Raw genomic sequence first — 19,474 nt, 5'->3', positions numbered from 1 at the left:
GGCTGTGCACGTTCATCTCTTATTTTAGCGAGAAACTTAATTCCTGAATGCTCGCAATTGAAATCACTCAAGAAAGTCCAGCGTGAAAAAGTCATTCGAGAAGTGAAATAAAAAGAAGAATGTTTTAGAACATGGTCAGGCAAAAATTTTGCATAAAAAGACACACAGACTTTTACAATAATTGCTTAAAACTTCGTTCTAGAGCAATTAAAACTGATCAAAAATTGAGAAATTTTGAAGAAATATTTATGTGTCTTCTCAAAACGCGAAGGATTCTCAATACGCCCCTAACAGTTTTTCAGACATTTTTCGTTTTTAAGTACCCTAAATCAGTACTCCTGATAGTCTTAAGAGGAAAATTATCATAAAGGAAGTGTTTGCGGAAAACATCAAAATATTTCAAAATTTCAAAAATAAGGTCAAAAATTATTTTTCAAAAGAATTGATGAGCTAAGCACAAAACCGTTCCCATCAATCAGCCTGAAATTCAGGGTTGTCAAGTGTAACCATTGGCTGAATAACGAAGGAGATCATAAAAATTGAAGAAATATGGTCACTAGTAAACCCTAAAAAGACAACAAAAATCAATCAAGTTTATTGAAAAAGTCAATCAAGGAGAGTTCCTATCCAAAAATGATAGGGATCTCCTGGCAGCAGAAAAAAGGCAAATTTGATGTTTTCAGACAGTGCTTTACTTTTAATTAATACAGCAATTTGCAATTTATTAAAACTATCTTAATGTTCCATATTCTCAGAATTCTGGAGTTTCATCAAGCTCAGTTAGATACATGCAAACAAATAGATTACTAACTGTGTTCGTGAACATTGCTCTGAAGTAGTCTGAACATGATGCAAGCAGAACCCGATGGGCAGGGAACCTCTCGTAGTCTACAACTAGCTCAACGTCACAGAGGGCATTGAGTTTGCGCAACTGGTTCATTGATCTGATGACTTCTTTGGCTTGGCTGTCTGATATAAAATGGCATAACTCCATGCTCCAGCCCCACATGCAGTCTGAAAACTACCTTTACCCATTAATTATCTCCACCATTAGATCTCATTCTAAGAGACATCCGTCATTCAGAGTGCTGAGATCGTTTAGCATCCTCTTCTGTATTGCTCAAAAAATTTTAACCAGAAACACCGGCTTTTACTGGAAGTTCTGTCCAAACTCGAAAACAAGCCTGGTAGCATCTATACAGCATCAAAGTCATTTATAAAAATGACGTGGAAGCTCTACTGAAGCTCTGCAGAATAATGTAAAAATAATGCTGCCTATCGAAACATCAACACCGCATGGAAGTCTGACCTGACCGGCTGAGGGAAGCTAGCGTTACTGCGTGGCGGTTCAGAAATCATAAAATCGCCCTCCCCATAATAATTTCAATCCTCAACGGCTTGGGCTAAACGTACATTTAGAACATACCAAAACTCTAAAAGTGCCCGTGGACCTAATGCCCCCGAGGCTTTCCCAGTTTATCCCATTTTTGAAGACCGAATCTTAAATGATTAGACGAAAGATTACTCAAGCCAAATACTTCCTCAACTTCTGAGAACAATTAATGAAGCGGAACCTAGGAATGCTCATTCCCAATTTGGCCATGCACTCCCGAATGTTATTGTGAAATATTCTGTGCTCTATTAAATTTATTCTGGATATAAGACAACATATCATACGTCGATATAGCATACTATGCAAATGGGAAGAAACTTGAATAATTTGTCTGAATGATGATAACGATAATGAAAATATTGCCGTTAAACTTCATTCAATATCTTCCTCGTGAGATATTGGTGAGAAGACCCGAGAAAATCTATTCACAGTTACAGTGGCGTTATTGTTCCAATCCTCCAAATTTATTTGAGAGTAAAGCACTTTATACCCGCCCAACTTATTTCGGTCAATATCTTCTGCTTAAAGTAGTATCATCAGAAAGCTCTTGAAAGAGTCAATCGATCTCTGAAAAGACTTTGAAAAGATCGACGAGGGTAGAGTTGCGAAGTCTAAATCGAGGGGGTTCAAATCGCCAGGTGGAGGGTGGACAATGGGAGCGTTGAGGGGGATGATGGCGGGGTGGGCTTCACACCATGAAAATGTCTCCTAAAAAAAGTTTTGGTGAATCGCATTCGTAGAGTATAGTAAGGCGTAGGGCTCTAAGAGAACTTAATGCCCTCAGAGCGCCACCTGTTATTCCGTTTATTCCAACTCTACAACAAGCCGTAGTCCAGTGGTCAGAGACCTGAGCTAGTATAAAAACTTGTCACGCCTCCTGGTCAATCAAATTACCAACAGTCATTCACTCTTCTATATTGTCATGGTCAATTAGATCGGTTGTTTAAAAAAAGGCAGATTTAACTTTTACATTTTTGAAGAACTTTAAATTTTTGACGCAGTTTAACATAGCTTCTGCTTTGAATTAGGGAATGCAAAGAAAAGGTAGAAACCCAATTTTCGCATACTTGATAGCATAGCCGGCAGATTGCCGGAAAATAGCCGCGATAAACGCCTGTGGCCTTCCATGGAATTGAAACAACTAAAGAAATAAGATAAACAGATTGACCACCAGTCCATTGATATACCACTAGACTTTTTTTGGTTAGATTAGTACTGTTATTTTTATGAGACACATACTCTATAAGGAAAAAGCCCTAAAAGCTTTTTCAAAATTAATATTCGAAATCAAAAACTCACGACTCTAATACTCAGGAATTGGTGCATATACGTTTGGCACTACTTAGATGCAGACTATTGATTTTCAACTAGTAAATGTTTAGAAAAATTCATTACGTGAGTTCAGAAGTCATTTGTTTTTAGTGAGGTAAGTCACGCAATTGACCTGATGGCAGAACAAATGACTTCACGCACAAAATTTTAACTGCAAAGCGGTAGAATTCACTGAAATTGAGAAAGTCAATGGTCGCAAGAATCATTAATGGCGACGACGAATTAAACATAACCGACTAACGTCGGGCGAATTGCTCTCAAACGACCGGCGAGCGGTTGGCTTCGTCAGTAGCTAGCCACGGGGGGGGGGGGTCACTGGGGGCTGATGGGGGCAACACTGGGTTGGGGGGGGGCAACAGCGCGGTGGGGATGGGGGTCAACGGGGGGGGGGGGGGGTTTCTCAACCTCTCAGAACCGCCCTTCACACCATAAGTATAAGTCTCCAAAACAGTTTGAGCTGAAACAGAGCTGAAGGGCTCTAAGAGCACTTAATGCCCGCTGGGCGCTACCTGTTTATCCCGTTTTTGAGGACGAAAAGTCAAAAGCGTCAGACGAAAAATCGGTCAAGCGAAAAATCGCATAAAAAAAGACCAACAGGACTAATATAATTGCTACAAACTTCGTTTGAGAGCAATTAAAAACCATTATGTCCCCAATAATAGCCGCTATCACTTCGCGGTTATTAATTACAATTATTGGAAACATTTTATTAGGGGCACTTACTTAGTTTTTTATAACAGGATTATTTAAACGAATGAAAGCAATAGCTAGCTGCTACTTAGGGAGGGTAGCTTTCACTTAGCTGAGGGGGTGGGTTCAGCGGGGCAACGGAGTGACTGGTCTCAAGGGAGTCGATCGTGCGGGGTTACGGATGGAATAAGGTCGAGGGGTTGGACGACGAACGTGGAACACTATGAAGTTATGTGTTCAACAATCAATTTTATGTGAATCTCATTCTTAGAAAATAGTAAGCTGTAAGGCTCTAAGAGATCTCAGCAACTTAATGACCTCAGTGCTTTACCTGTTTATCCAGATTTTTGAGGCGAAAGGGTCAAATGATCAAACAAAAAGTTAGTAGCACTAAATCAAATAAGACCACCAGCACTAAAATAATTGACACGAACATTGTGTTTGAGAGCAATTTCAAAATGGTTTTAAATAATCTCATTTGGAAAACACTTTCTACTAAAGAAAAATATCGCGTCATTTTTTCACAGGTCATTATTCGAGTTTCTTTAAATAGACTCGAATCAATTTTGCTTCACGCGTATACACAAATGCCTGTCTCTTAAAAATTAATAACCATTAAATAACGGGTTTTGGTTACCAATAGGCACCAGAGGACGCTCATATTGAAAATGGATTTACATCTTGTTTTTTGTTGTTTTTTTTCGAAAACCGGCCACTACAATGATTCTAAAAAAACAGACTCTAATTACACATTACAGTTAAAAGCTAGCCATCTGATGCAGCAGCAGTTTGCTTGTTCAAATGCTTAAGCAGATAATATCGATGAGAAGTTCAATTTTCAAATCTTACATTGTTCATCTTTTGACAAGCTGAAACCTTATGTGTAAGCGCACATAGCCAATTCTTTTTGTCATCTCTTGTGACATCAGAAACTATGTAACCGTCTCGATTAATTTAATCTTATAGTACATAGCAGTCTCAGTTCCACACAATTCTGTAACAATTTTTCAGAGACAAGGGTGCTTTAAATTAACCACCTGGTCTCAAATGGCATTATAGTTCAATAAAACACAGCTTGAAGATGCAAACTGATTACTGAAATTTCGCTTTAATTCGGTTGTAAATTAAGGTGAACTGACACTAAATTCATATCAGTCAGACAAAAAATGCAAGACCGGTAGGACTAAGAAATTTGGTCTAATTGCGATTGATAACTCAAAATCAAGACTTGAATTCAAAGGTAGCAACAAAACACGATATCATCAATATAATTTACAATGTACTTAACAACAATTTAAGATCTGAAATTTTTCGACATCCAATACAAGAGTCAATTGACCTGAATGCCAGACATATTTCAACAGTTGAGATTTTCTTTTCTCACTTGTAGAAATCGAGTTCTTGGTCTCCCTTTTTCGTGTTGTTCTTGTAACCCTTCTCAAAGTCTTTCGGCAACACAATGTACCTGGAACACATCATTTGTTCAAATTGCAAATTGGTCAAATGGTATAATCATCTTTAAAAATTAGATTTTGGATTTTTAGATAAACAAATTGACAAACTTTTTTCTTTAACTCTCTATACATGACATAAACTTCTACTGCAATTTCTTATCCGACATTTGAAACTGTCCCCGTTTCCCCGGTAGCCTAAGACCCCCATTACTGATCTTTTATATATTAACGATGTTAAAATACACTCAAATGACTACTTCTACCACAAATTAGGCTACGCAAACCATTATAAGATCAAAAACCTGTACCATTTTATTCTCATAGTAAAGAAAAATTAGTTCCAGAGAGTAAAGAAAACAGTTCGTGAAATCTGACAATCCAATTGAAATACTGACTTACCTCCCTTTCCTAGTGCCAGAAACTTTTCAAAAATTCTCAATTTTTTTGAAAACTTTTCTAACATTTTTAATGTTATCAAGGCAATCAAGAATCCAGAATCACTTACCTATTTTCTCTGACTGCATGCATGCCTGCCTCCTGGCAAATGGCATTGATATCTGCACCGGTGATCTTATCAGGTCGAGAGACATAGTCTTCAATGTCAACTTCATCAGATAGATTCATTTTATTGGCAATCGTTGAGAATATCAATCTCTTCTGTCTCCTGTCTGGCAGAGGGAACTCTATCTTCCTGTCCAGTCTGCCCGGTCTCAACAGAGCTGGGTCCAGGGTATCTTGTCTGTTGGTTGCCATGATCACCTTAATTATCATTGCAATACAATATCATATTGTTTGCAAAAAAACTGAATTGAGCACGTTAATAGTCAATGCAATGCTTTGCATGACTCAATGAACGTTCAACATCGTTCGAAAACTATTCTTTCAGTAAGTAGTGTTGGGCTACCAGAATTAAGGTTAAAAGGATTCGCTTGATATTTCTGTCCGTGATATATCTAATCTGTTTTTGTTTCTTTAAATAATAGATCAATTAAATCTTACTTTATTTCACAGGGAATCAACAAAAAATTTGACGTTCACTTACAAACACTTCCAATTGCATTCTATTTCGCTGAAGTATAACCAGCCATCCTAGCTATCAAATATCCATAAACCCTATTGGTGAATTTACCTTGACATTAGTGGTCTGATCGAAGCCATCCATCTGGTTGAGAAGTTCCAGCAGAATTCTCTGCACTTCCCTGTCTGCTCCAGTCTGAGCATCGAATCTCTTTGTAGCAATTGCATCTATCTCGTCAATGAAGATTATAGACGGCGAGTTCTCTTTCGCCAGTCTACAGAAATAAATTGCATTCAAACCACCACTGCTCCTATTTGCATCAACTATTTTTTTCCACCACTGAAGATGCATAATAGCGATAACATCATTAACTACTCGGGATGCATTTCAAGTCTTGTCGGGGTATTTAAATCGCTGTCATATGATTCGGATTTAAAGAGTGCTGCGCTTCTCAACACTGCCGTACAGAAGCTACCACCCAACAAGAAGGAGTCATGGTCACTCTTCACGGTAAAAAAGCATTGGGTGAAACCTAACCTTCTCGATTTCAACGATTGGTTGAAAGAGAAGGCCGAAGCGCACGATTTAATGAAGAATACCGCAACTAAAGCAAGGACTGAGGATACCAACAACTCAGTAACAAGATCAAAAGTTGCTTCAAAGGCATTTGCTGCAAATACGCAACAGAAGAGTAACCCTAAGCCGCAACAGAGATCTCCGTCAACATCAATCTCTAGTTGCATTGTATGCAAAGGCAGCCACCGGTTGTGGGAATGCCGTGTCTTTAAGGAAAAGACCCCCACACAGAGAGCCAAGGTCGTGGCTGAGGCAAAGCTCTGTTTCTCTCGTTTGCGTGATAAACACATGTTTAGGCAATGCCCAAGTCCCCGTAAATGTAGGAAAGATGGTTGCAACAGCTCCCATAACACCTTACTTCATGGAGCTGAAAGGGTTTTTCCAGCTAAACCCTCAACAAACAACAACATCGATACTTCGAAGTCGAACGCAGGTACAAGTAGGCCATCTACTGGTCAACAGCAACCAAGCAAAACAACCACTTTGTCTTCCGTGACGGATGTCAAAGGCCTCCTTCAGGTCACGGAACTGAAAGTTACTAATCCTTCTGGTACTAGTACTACGGCGTTGGTTTTATGCGATACCGCTTGCAGTAACTCTTGGGTGTCCGATAGTCTCGCAGCTAGACTCGGTTTGCAGGGTACCGCATTAAAACTGACCGTCAAGGGTATAAACACGGAAGAACTCATAGACACAAAGGTGGTTCAATTGACTGTGACACCTCATAAAGACCAAGACTTCGAAGCATTCACTGTGCGTCCCTACGTGAGGGAAACATTAAACGTAGGTTCCGACATCATTGACGTCAAGTCCATGCAAGAAACTTACCCACATTTGGCAGTTCTAGATCCAGTAAGATATAGCTATGGAGAAATTGAGATGATACTTGGACAGGATGTCTACCATGCCATCCGCCCGTTAGAGTATTTTTCAGCCGACAAAAAGTGCTCACCGTTCGCCGTCCGCTTACCCATAGGTTGGGTTTTAAGTGGCCCACTCCCGTCAAGTTCAAGTTTAGTCTCGGTGTGTTTCAAAGCCAGTATTGAACAGGATTTTGAATTAGCTTGTCAGGTTAAATCTTGGTATGATATGGAATCGTACGGCGCGTTCAAGCAAGTTGACCCACGATCCGCAGCGGATGCTCGCGCGCAGGAAATACTTGAAACAACAACCTTCCATAACGGCCAAAGATACGGTGTCGGTATGTTATGGGCTGATGACAACATCCAACTCCCGAATAACTACTTTTCATCACTGGTACAACTCAAGTCTCTCGAAAAGCGGCTCTCGAGAGATACATCATTGAAAGAAAATTATTCTAGTACCATCCGTGAAGACTTGGAAAAAGGTTACTCGATTACAGTCCCTGATGCTCACAAGGTTGAGCAGCGGTCGAATAAAGAGTGGTACCTACCACATCATCCCGTAATCAATCCGAACAAACCGGGGAAAGTGCGTAGGGTATTAAATGGTGCAGCAAAGTTCCACGGTACTTCTTTGAATAAATCTTTGCTCACTGGCCCCGACCTGCTCCAAAACCTAATCCACGCACTACTTAGGTTCCGTCAGCATCAATTCGCCGTGTCCGCAGATATTGAGGGTATGTTCCTCCAAGTGGGTGTCCCTGACTGTGACCAGCCATCACTGCGTTTTTTGTGGCGGGAGGACCCCACAACAAATGTTGTAGTGTATCAATACACGCGCCATATATTCGGGGCTAAAGACTCGCCCACATGCGCTAACTATGCACTGCAACGCACGGCCAGAGACAATGTTATTCAGTACCCGGAAGCAACCAAAGCCGTCCTAGAAAACTTCTACATGGACGATTACTTGGATTCGGTGGAGTCACCTGAGAGGGCTCTCAAAAGATCGAAGGAGTTGGTGCAACTTCTCCATCTAGGTGGGTTCAAGCTTACTAAGTTTGTAAGCAATGTACCAAATCTGGCTGATCGAATTGATGGGTCAACTCAGTCTACCGAACCAAAAGTAATTGCCTCATCTAAGGAGGATTCTTCGCACGTGCTTGGGTTGAAATGGGACCACAACAATGATACCCTAGTTGTGAGTCGGGGTACCTCCAGTACTGTAACTAAGTCTTCAACACAACGCTTGGTATTGAGCCTAGTGTCCAAGGTGTTTGATCCCATCGGCCTAGTGGCACCATTTACTGTTGGTGCCCGATTGTTACTAAAGGACATCTGGCGTGTCAGCGGGCAGCACTGGGATGAAGAATTACCAAAAGACACTGTTGAAAGGTTCCTCGAATGGAGTGTAGAACTACCCAAGCTTGCAGAAATCACTATACCAAGGAGCTACTTTTCGGGAAACTTTAAACACCTGGAACTACACATGTTTGGCGATAGTTCCCAAGAGGTCTTCAGCGCTGTTGCATTCCTCCGAGCTCAAGTAAACACTTCTAGTGGGCCAAAAACAGAGCTTGCATTTGTCCTGGGTAAAGCTCGCGTAGCACCTATGAAGGTGATGACAATTCCAAAGCTAGAGTTGCAAGCTGCTTTACTGGCCGCTCGGTTGAAACAAGATATCTGTCGAGCCCTTACTGTGCATGTCAACAAAGTTTATATGTGGACTGACAGCACTACTGTCTTGCAGTGGCTCAACTCCACAAGCAAGCAGCCAATATTTGTTGCAAACAGCGTATGCGAGATTTTAGAACACACTAGCGTTGACGAATGGAACCACGTCGCCTCAAACGATAATCCAGCAGATGCCGGTACTCGTGGTATGTCCGCTGAGGTTTTGCAACCAAGTAGCTGGGTGAGGGGTCCAGATTTCTTAAGAACCAAGGAATTCCCGTTCGAACCAAGCATCGAAGTAGTTAAAAACATCAAACTTGGTATAGTAACTAAGGAAACTGACGAAACCAATACATCATTGGCCGCATCCGTAACCAAGTTAACTAAGGAACCATCCCCGCAATTAATTCCCTTTGATAAGTACAGTTCTTATCAGAAGTTGCTTCGGATAACAGCATACATACTCCGGCTGTTACCCTCACACGAATGTTACCGTAATGCCGATGGTAGCATCATAGATCCCACTGAGCTTGACGAAGCCGAGCGTCATCTTCAGTATCTCGTTCCAGGAGAATCTTTTACTTCCGAAAGGAAAGATCTCCTGGAAAACAAACACGTTAAACGGAGTAGCCGTATTGCCCCGTTTTCACCCTTCGTCGGACCAAATGGTCTAATTCGTTCGGCTGGCCGCATCAAACGGTTGGTTGAAGTTGATTTTGATATAAAACACCCTATCGTTCTCGACGCGGGCCATTTCTTTGTAAAGTTGTTCCTTAGGCACACCCACGTTAAACATCATCATCAAGGTATTGACTACCTGCGGGCTAAAGTACAAGAACGTTATACCATCCTTAAATTACGTTCCTCACTACGTTCCATTAAATCTAACTGCCTTACGTGCAGACAATTTCGAGCCGCCACTATCCAACCAATCATGGCTGACCTCCCAGTAGAAAGACTCGCATACCAGTCTCCTCCCTTCACAAACACTGGGGTCGACTACTTCGGCCCGTTTTACGTTACTGTGCGTAGGACAACCGAGAAGAGGTGGGGTTTCCTCTTCACATGCTTAACCACTCGTGCCGTTCATGTTGAAATTGTTCCGTCCATGGACGCCAGTTCGTGTGTAATGGGAGTGCAGCGTTTCGTCTCACGTCGAGGTACACCGGCCATTATTTGGTCAGACAATGGCACTAACTTTGTTGGCGCGGAAAAAGAACTACGCGAGAACATCGAAAAGTGGAACACCATCAACATCGCTGTAGAACTTGCCCACAAAGGCATCAAGTGGAGGTTCAACCCGCCCAGTGCGCCACACCAAGGTGGCATCTGGGAGAGGCTAGTACGTAGTTTCAAGCGCGTACTTTACACAATCCTTGGAACACGTCGCCTCACAGATGAGGTTTTTAAGTACCACTTTTTGCCTGGTCGAACATGCACTTAATTCACGCCCGTTAACGCCCGTAAGCGCCGACCCGTCCGACCTAGGCGCATTAAAACCTAATCACTTTCTCCTCGGTAACCAAGCACGTAGTCTGCCTTCCATCATTGGCGTAGACGAGTTTGATCACCGAAAACGTTACGCCCGCGCGCAGTCCTACGCTAACGCTATTTGGTCTCGTTGGATCAAAGAATACGTTCCGGCGCTGAACCGACGTTCCAAGTGGCAGACGCCTGCCGACCATCACCTTAAGACCGGTGATTTGGTTTGGGTAGTTGAAGAAACCAACCCGAGGGGTTACTACCCCACTGCTCGGATCACTGAACTCCGTTACGGTTCCGACAGCGTCGCACGCTCCGCCGTATTGCGCACGTCTTCTGGATCGCTCGTTCGCCCGCTTGTAAAATTAGTACCCATTCTCCCAGCATGTTCTTCTGGGCCGGAGGATGTTAGTAACAAAATAGATTTAAAGCGTGTAATATATATCAAAATGCGTCATTTTATTAGCCAATCAGAATCGAGTATTTAAATACGCAAAGAAATCGTTCCAATTTACGTACAAAGCACGGAAAAAGTGCAAATAACATAATTTCGTTAAACCTAATAATTAAACCTATCAAGTAAGAATCGTTTGAACTTAATAATTTTCGGTTTTTTGCACGGTTTCGAATAGAATGGTGACCAGCGTTGATCACAATTATCAAAAACAGACTGATACCAGTTAAATGAGCAAAAAGACTTTGCCGTCTAAACTCTCACTTGTTGCTATTATCGTACCAATGTTATTACGTTGCTATGTACGAACGATACTTAATACGTTATAGTCTTAATGCGTTGTTATTATTAATTGCTCGCTATACGTTGCTTCATGATGATTTATAGTCGATTTTGATCGTTTGCTACATAATACGAAAAGATTGAATTGAAACTCCAAAACGGTAGACTGTTTTACTTCTCAGCTACATTTTGGTGCCGCTCCTTACTGAGCCGCCTTTAGAAAAACTACGTAAACCGGAATGGAATTTAAAACTTCAGTCATATTGAATTCAATAGGGGATTAATTCGATTTCAACTCCCTTTTTTTCTGTTTGCCTGGGCCGTGTTTTAATGGGTAGTTCAGTCACACTTCTCTAGAGTTTCATATTTAGTATCTTTTGCTTCTTTAGTTGAAGTAACAGCATCAATTTTTTTACAGTCTACATCCAATTATTTTGTATCTGCAAAGCAAGGGATTCTATCCAAAGTTTACAGCCAGATTTGAGCAACTGTTTGGACAAGATCTATACTGCCCTGTACGAACACGAATTTGAGAAAACAGAGCTGGGACCGATTACCGATCGCCGGAGGCAGTAACCCTGGTATCTGGACAAATTTAGAGGAAGCCTTCAAGACGTTTGACTGGGTCATCTTCATTAGAACGGATCAACAAAAAAAGGAATAAACTCCAAAAACTGCCTCTGACGAAAGCTTTCGCAACAAGATGCATTACCAGAGTCGATAGTGAACGACAATGCAAAAACTTGAGTGGTCAGTCACCACTGGATCGAAAACTGTAAGACAGAACCAAAACCTTTTCTCTTTGCAGTGTAGTATTTAAAGATTAAGTTAGACGGCAAGTAACCCAATCCCTTGAGCTTTTGATTTGGAATGTTGTAGTCAAATCAAAATTTTTTGCATAACTGGTCACTAATAACCCCCACATTTGAATTTTTCGAGTTTAAAAACCCTGATGCTCGGAGTTAGAGCAAAGCTTCTGAAATTCACATATCTTTTTCCGCCAGATTGTAAAGAAAAGCAAGTAGTACTATCTTGACAAGTCTCAGCGAAATAGAATATTTTTTAGAAAAGGGAGCTGAGAAACCTTTATATATACTTAGACTGAAAGTACTACAAATCTTTTTCCGCCAGATTGTAAAGAAAAGCAAGTTGTACTATCTTGACAAGTCTCAGCGAAATACAAACCTTTTTGGAGAAGGGAGCTGAGAAACTTTTTTAAGAGAAAAAAAACATCGATTTTGAAAATTTTTTGTCGAAAGTTGGGTAATTCAGACAAATTGGTCCCTTATGGCTGCATAGCAAAAATTCGACCTCAGATATGAGATAAAAATGTGAAAACATTATGCTAAATTGTTCAATTTTGAAAAATTTTGGTCAATTTTGATGCAATTCTAAAAAAAATTTAGAAAATCAATACCGAATATTGATAAACCGTATTTTCGAGCTTAAATCCGTCCAGTTTACTGGATTACCGGTCCGTAACTAAGAATTTGCAAAAAAATGACCAAAATTTTGAAAAAACTGACAAAAAGCATAAAATTTTGACAAATTCGTCAAAATTATTATTTTCAAATAGAAGGTTCGTTAATTGAGTGAAACTCATTAAACAGAAAAAGTTGTGAAAATTTTCACAACCTCCGGCCTACAAAAAATTATCGAATTCCCATAATTTTTCTCGTCAATCGTTTATATACCGTTTTTCGTCCGCGTTCTTTTCGTTCTTTAAGTTTCCAATTCTCCGTGTTCCGTTTTTTTCCCCAATAACGTCGCTCTCCCAAATCTTCGCTTTTCGTTTTCTTCGCTACTTTTGCGATGTTCGATGTAGTATGTCATATGTGATGAAGTATGTTGTTGCTTTTGCTGTAGTATGTTGAGTATGCTAGTATGCTGGTTTGTTGTTTAGGTCTTATAGCTTTCTAGGGTGTGACTTAAGTTTATTCTCGAGTTACGGCTGGATTGTCCTGGACTTTTTCAACTTTACTAATTTACTAGCCCCCCTGTTGTAGTATATTAATTTTTGCTGCTGTATGTTTGCGTGTAAATGTATGGTTATTAGTCGGTTTGGTTTGTTGCCTTCTAGGGTGTGACTTAAGTTTATTCTGGAGTTACGGCTAGATTGTTTCTTAACTTTTCCAGCTTTCATAGACTACAAAAGCGCTGCATATTACTTAACTTTTGCTGTAGTTTGTTTAATATTGTTGGTATGCTGATCGGTTGTTTAGGATTGAATATTGCTAGGGTCTGACTTAAGTTTATTCTGGAGTTACGGCTAGTAAATTTCTTGCTCCTTTCATCCATTTAGCATACTACTGCTTTGCCGTAAATTAGTTCGTTATTTGTTTATATTAAGACCCATAATGACTTGTGCTAGTTTCTCTCTTGCAGTAGCATCTCTTCTCCTCCCTAGGGTGTGACTTAAGTTTGTTCTGGAGTTACGGCTAGTTTGTTTGGTTGAGTTTGCTGCTGGGGTCTGCTAGCATAGTGTTTCCCGACCTCCCCGTTCGCTGTTTAATTGTCTCCCGCTCGTTCCGTCCCGCCTTCCCGCTTCGTTGCGCGTTACTCGCCCAACGCCTCTGTTCTGTCCGTCTCGTTTCCCGTTTCTTCGTGCGTGGCTCGTTCAGCGTTTCCGTCCCGTCCGTTGCGTTGCCCGTTTCCTACCCGCGTTTCGCCAGTTCCGTTCTCTGTTGCGTTGCGCGCCGTTCGCCCGTCCTTCCCGCCCCGTCCGCTTCGTTTCCCGTTTCGTCGTGCTTCGTCCACCCAGTCCTCTTCCCCCGGTTGCCTGTATTCCTGTTTAGTCTCACGTTGCTTTCAAGCACGTTAGACGCACTCTATAATTTCTTACTCACTTTCGCCGAGTAATTCATTACTCGGTAACTTCTTTTCTGCTCTTCGACGTCTTGATTATCAAGTTGTCGTCATTTGGGTTCGGTATAACCCGCATGCCACGTGTTTGGTTGAAAGTTACGCTACATTGATAAACTAGCCATTTCAATATCATGGCCGAACAGCAGGATAAATTGAAAAAGCTCTTTAATGCAAGATCTAATTTGGAATCTGAATTACGTAACATCCATAAGGACATCACAGATGCCATATATCGTCAAGACAGGAGGGTTAAGGTTGAACGCTTGGTTTCTAAGTTGAAGGATGTCTTCAGTAAACTGGTGCATAAGAATGCAGAACAATTTGACTTAGCCAGTAAAGCGGAGAACCCAGATTCAATTTACCCTGTCCTTGAGCAATGGTTGGGTGATAAAACCAAGAACAATGATAAATTCTTGCTTGCGGCTAGAAGCTATATTGACGCAGTTGCTGACCGAGACACCGTATGTGAGGGCGTTAATCCTCAAGGCCAATCTAAGAAAAGTTCACGCCGAACAACATCATCAATCTCTAGCCAGCGTAAACATGAATTTCTCATGGCAAAACTAAAACGCGAAGAGGCCGAGAAACAAGAACAAGCTGCCATGCGCCTCGCTAAACAAAAACACGAAATTGCCATGAGAAAAAAGGAGCTTGAAATACAAATGGAAAAGATGGCACTTCAAGAATTGGAGGAAGACCACCGCCAGCGTGTTGCAGCAGCTAAATTGGATGAGGCTGATTTAATGGATAATCATTCATTGTTTAGTCACCACTCAGTTGAACTGAATTTGTTTAAAGATAGGGGATCAGATAGAAGTCAGGGACTTGTTCAGGATTGGGTAAATTCGTTTCCAGCAGGTAATTCAAGTGAGTTAAACTTTTCTCGTCCTGGTTCAGCAACCGCCGACCCTCCTGTTAAAGATACTTCCCCTAGTAATCCTCCAGAAAACCCAAGTAATGTTGCCGATAACTTACATCATCTTGAAATGCTTTCTCAGTACACACGGCCAGGAGTTGCAATTTTTGCAAGAATTTGCAGAAAAAAAATGACCAAAATTTTGAAAAAACTGACAAAAAGCATAAAATTTTGACAAATTCGTCAAAATTATTATTTTCAAATAGAAGGTTCGTTAATTGAGTGAAACTCATTAAACAGAAAAAGTTGTGAAAATTTTCACAACCTCCGGCCTACAAAAAATTATCGAATTCCCATAATTTTTCTCGTCAATCGTTTATATACCGTTTTTCGTCCGCGTTCTTTTCGTTCTTTAAGTTTCCAATTCTCCGTGTTCCGTTTTTCCCCAATAACGTCGCTCTCCCAAATCTTCGCTTTTCGTTTTCTTCGCTACTTTTCCGATGTTCGATGTAGTATGTCATATGTGATGAAGTATGTCGTTGCTTTTGCTGTAGTATGTTGAGTATGCTAGTATGCTGGTTTGTTGTTTAGGTCTTATAGCTTTCTAGGGTGAGACTTAAGTTTATTCTCGAGTTACGGCTGGATTGTCCTGGACTTTTTCAACTTTACTAATTTACTAGCCCCCCTGTTGTAGTATATTAATTTTTGCTGCTGTATGTTTGCGTGTAAATGTATGATTATTAGTCGGTTTGGTTTGTTGCCTTCTAGGGTGTGACTTAAGTTTATTCTGGAGTTACGGCTAGATTGTTTCTTAACTTTTCCAGCTTTCATAGACTACAAAAGCGCTGCATATTACTTAACTTTTGCTGTAGTTTGTTTAATATTGTTGGTATGCTGATCGGTTGTTTAGGATTGAATATTGCTAGGGTCTGACTTAAGTTTATTCTGGAGTTACGGCTAGTAAATTTCTTGCTCCTTTCATCCATTTAGCATACTACTGCTTTGCCGTAAATTAGTTCGTTATTTGTTTATATTAAGACCCATAATGACTTGTGCTAGTTTCTCTCTTGCAGTAGCATCTCTTCTCCTCCCTAGGGTGTGACTTAAGTTTGTTCTGGAGTTACGGCTAGTTTGTTTGGTTGAGTTTGCTGCTGGGGTCTGCTAGCATAGTGTTTCCCGACCTCCCCGTTCGCTGTTTAATTGTCTCCCGCTCGTTCCGTCCCGCCTTCCCGCTTCGTTGCGCGTTACTCGCCCAACGCCTCTGTTCTGTCCGTCTCGTTTCCCGTTTCTTCGTGCGTGGCTCGTTCAGCGTTTCCGTCCCGTCCGTTGCGTTGCCCGTTTCCTACCCGCGTTTCGCCAGTTCCGTTCTCTGTTGCGTTGCGCGCCGTTCGCCCGTCCTTCCCGCCCCGTCCGCTTCGTTTCCCGTTTCGTCGTGCTTCGTCCACCCATTCCTCTTCCCCCGGTTGCCTGTATTCCTGTTTAGTCTCACGTTGCTTTCAAGCACGTTAGACGCACTCTATAATTTCTTACTCACTTTCGCCGAGTAATTCATTACTCGGTAACTTCTTTTCTGCTCTTCGACGTCTTGATTATCAAGTTGTTGTCATTTGGGTTCGGTATAACCCGCATGCCACGTGTTTGGTTGAAAGTTACGCTACATTGATAAACTAGCCATTTCAATATCATGGCCGAACAGCAGGATAAATTGAAAAAGCTCTTTAATGCAAGATCTAATTTGGAATCTGAATTACGTAACATCCATAAGGACATCACAGATGCCATATATCGTCAAGACAGGAGGGTTAAGGTTGAACGCTTGGTTTCTAAGTTGAAGGATGTCTTCAGTAAACTGGTGCATAAGAATGCAGAACAATTTGACTTAGCCAGTAAAGCGGAGAACCCAGATTCAATTTACCCTGTCCTTGAGCAATGGTTGGGTGATAAAACCAAGAACAATGATAAATTCTTGCTTGCGGCTAGAAGCTATATTGACGCAGTTGCTGACCGAGACACCGTATGTGAGGGCGTTAATCCTCAAGGCCAATCTAAGAAAAGTTCACGCCGAACAACATCATCAATGTCTAGCCAGCGTAAACATGAATTTCTCATGGCAAAACTAAAACGCGAAGAGGCCGAGAAACAAGAACAAGCTGCCATGCGCCTCGCTAAACAAAAACACGAAATTGCCATGAGAAAAAAGGAGCTTGAAATACAAATGGAAAAGATGGCACTTCAAGAATTGGAGGAAGACCACCGCCAGCGTGTTGCAGCAGCTAAATTGGATGAGGCTGATTTAATGGATAATCATTCATTGTTTAGTCACCACTCAGTTGAACTGAATTTGTTTAAAGATAGGGGATCAGATAGAAGTCAGGGACTTGTTCAGGATTGGGTAAATTCGTTTCCAGCAGGTAATTCAAGTGAGTTAAACTTTTCTCGTCCTGGTTCAGCAACCGCCGACCCTCCTGTTAAAGATACTTCCCCTAGTAATCCTCCAGAAAACCCAAGTAATGTTGCCGATAACTTACATCATCTTGAAATGCTTTCTCAGTACACACGGCCAGGAGTTGCAATTTCTGTTGCCCAGCAGGAAGCTTTGTATCGGGAATATCTCCAGGCTCAACTGCAGCAATCACTCATTGATCAAAGGGCACATAGTCCCTCAGGCAGTGGTGAAGTGAACCAAGTACCAGTCGACGTACAAAATGTCGCACTCCCACCACCTCAACCACCTCTGCAACCTCCCCGGCCACCGACACCCGTTATGGCACCAACTAATTCCATTTTTGTACCTAATGTTTCAAAAAACCCACAAGTAAATCAGTTCTTGGGTCCGAAAAGCTCCAGTGTGCCTGGTCAATTACACATGTCGATGCCTCATGTTCCACAACTACTGAATCCATCTCAAAGTAACATTCCACACCAAACAAGTCCCTATTCCCATTCCCCGCATAATATCCCTCCACCTCTAAACCCACTCGTGAACCCACCTCCCGTGTTCCCATCTCAACATCTATTTATTCCTCAGCCTCCCGTGATTCCGTCGCCCCCTCCAGCGAGCACAGCAACATACTTACCCGTCCCCAACATTCCACAACAAAACATTGTCCATTCACCTCAAGCCCGCCTGTTACCTTGCCCTACCGCACCCAAACTTCCCCTTAACCGTAACCCCGATTATAATTTGTGGCGTTTTCCTCAAAATATTCTCCCAAACGTAAACCAGGCGAAAAATAATGCAACCGTCTATAACAACGTTCAATCTAACCTACCCCCAAGAACAGCTAACCCCACCATCAGCCATCCCATCTTGCAAATGAGTGCACAACATAATCCAAATAGCAACTACGCAGCTAACTGTAGCATCCCTGTTAACCCCTTTAGTACAACTACTAACATCGCGCCACCTTTCGTCACGCCGGTTATACATCCAACATACGGGCATACTGCTCCGATACCATTGTGTTGGGGTGGCCCACCGTATCCCACGCCTCCAGCGCCAGTATCTGAAAATGCAAGCTTGATTAAGGCATTCACTGACGCCTTATCTAGCAAGAGGAATGACCCACTACCCGAATGGAAGTTGTCCCAATACAATGGGGATCCTCTACATTGGCACGAATGGTATGGTCAGTTTAAAAGCGCAATTGACTCTCAGTCCTTAACTGATGATGTAAAATTGACATACCTTAAGACCCTCGTAACAGGTAAAGCTAAAACAGCTATAGCTGAGTTCGCCTACTGCGGCGCAATGTACAAAGACGCACTGAGGACCTTAGAATGTAAATTTGGCCAACCACAGGCGGTTGTAAGTGCACATTTGGACAAACTCAACAGCTTTCCACCACTGAAGATGCATAATAGCGATAACATCATTAACTACTCGGGATGCATTTCAAGTCTTGTCGGGGTATTTAAATCGCTGTCATATGATTCGGATTTAAAGAGTGCTGCGCTTCTCAACACTGCCGTACAGAAGCTACCACCCAACAAGAAGGAGTCATGGTCACTCTTCACGGTAAAAAAGCATTGGGTGAAACCTAACCTTCTCGATTTCAACGATTGGTTGAAAGAGAAGGCCGAAGCGCACGATTTAATGAAGAATACCGCAACTAAAGCAAGGACTGAGGATACCAACAACTCAGTAACAAGATCAAAAGTTGCTTCAAAGGCATTTGCTGCAAATACGCAACAGAAGAGTAACCCTAAGCCGCAACAGAGATCTCCGTCAACATCAATCTCTAGTTGCATTGTATGCAAAGGCAGCCACCGGTTGTGGGAATGCCGTGTCTTTAAGGAAAAGACCCCCACACAGAGAGCCAAGGTCGTGGCTGAGGCAAAGCTCTGTTTCTCTCGTTTGCGTGATAAACACATGTTTAGGCAATGCCCAAGTCCCCGTAAATGTAGGAAAGATGGTTGCAACAGCTCCCATAACACCTTACTTCATGGAGCTGAAAGGGTTTTTCCAGCTAAACCCTCAACAAACAACAACATCGATACTTCGAAGTCGAACGCAGGTACAAGTAGGCCATCTA

The 19,474-nt window shown here is 41.8% G+C and overlaps 2 protein-coding genes across 2 annotated transcripts in view; both read right to left on the bottom strand.

Annotated features, from left to right (window-relative positions):
• LOC142354795 (kelch-like protein 12) overlaps nt 1–1,018 on the bottom strand; it is a 41,337-nt gene extending 40,319 nt beyond the window's left edge. The window contains exon 1 of the mRNA XM_075407170.1: nt 812–1,018. Within this exon, the coding sequence (XP_075263285.1) occupies nt 812–1,009 (198 nt within the window). The 5' untranslated portion in view covers nt 1,010–1,018. The remainder of the gene's footprint in view (nt 1–811) is intronic.
• Nucleotides 1,019–4,630: 3,612 nt separating this feature from the next.
• The window catches only part of LOC142354794 (26S proteasome regulatory subunit 6B-like), a 36,847-nt gene continuing 22,003 nt past the window's right edge, over nt 4,631–19,474 (bottom strand). The window contains exons 4-6 of the mRNA XM_075407169.1: nt 5,999–6,161; nt 5,375–5,628; nt 4,631–4,880 (exon numbers count right to left, since the gene is read on the bottom strand). Of these exons, the coding sequence (XP_075263284.1) occupies nt 4,796–4,880; nt 5,375–5,628; nt 5,999–6,161 (502 nt within the window). The 3' untranslated portion in view covers nt 4,631–4,795. The remainder of the gene's footprint in view (nt 4,881–5,374; nt 5,629–5,998; nt 6,162–19,474) is intronic.

This window comes from Convolutriloba macropyga, unplaced genomic scaffold (assembly GCF_964194025.1).
Source record: "Convolutriloba macropyga unplaced genomic scaffold, txConMacr16.3 SCAFFOLD_644, whole genome shotgun sequence".
Classification (NCBI taxonomy): Eukaryota; Metazoa; Xenacoelomorpha; order Acoela; family Convolutidae; genus Convolutriloba; species Convolutriloba macropyga.
Note: the sequence above shows the minus strand (reverse complement) of the source record. Positions and strands in the feature narration are given on the sequence as shown.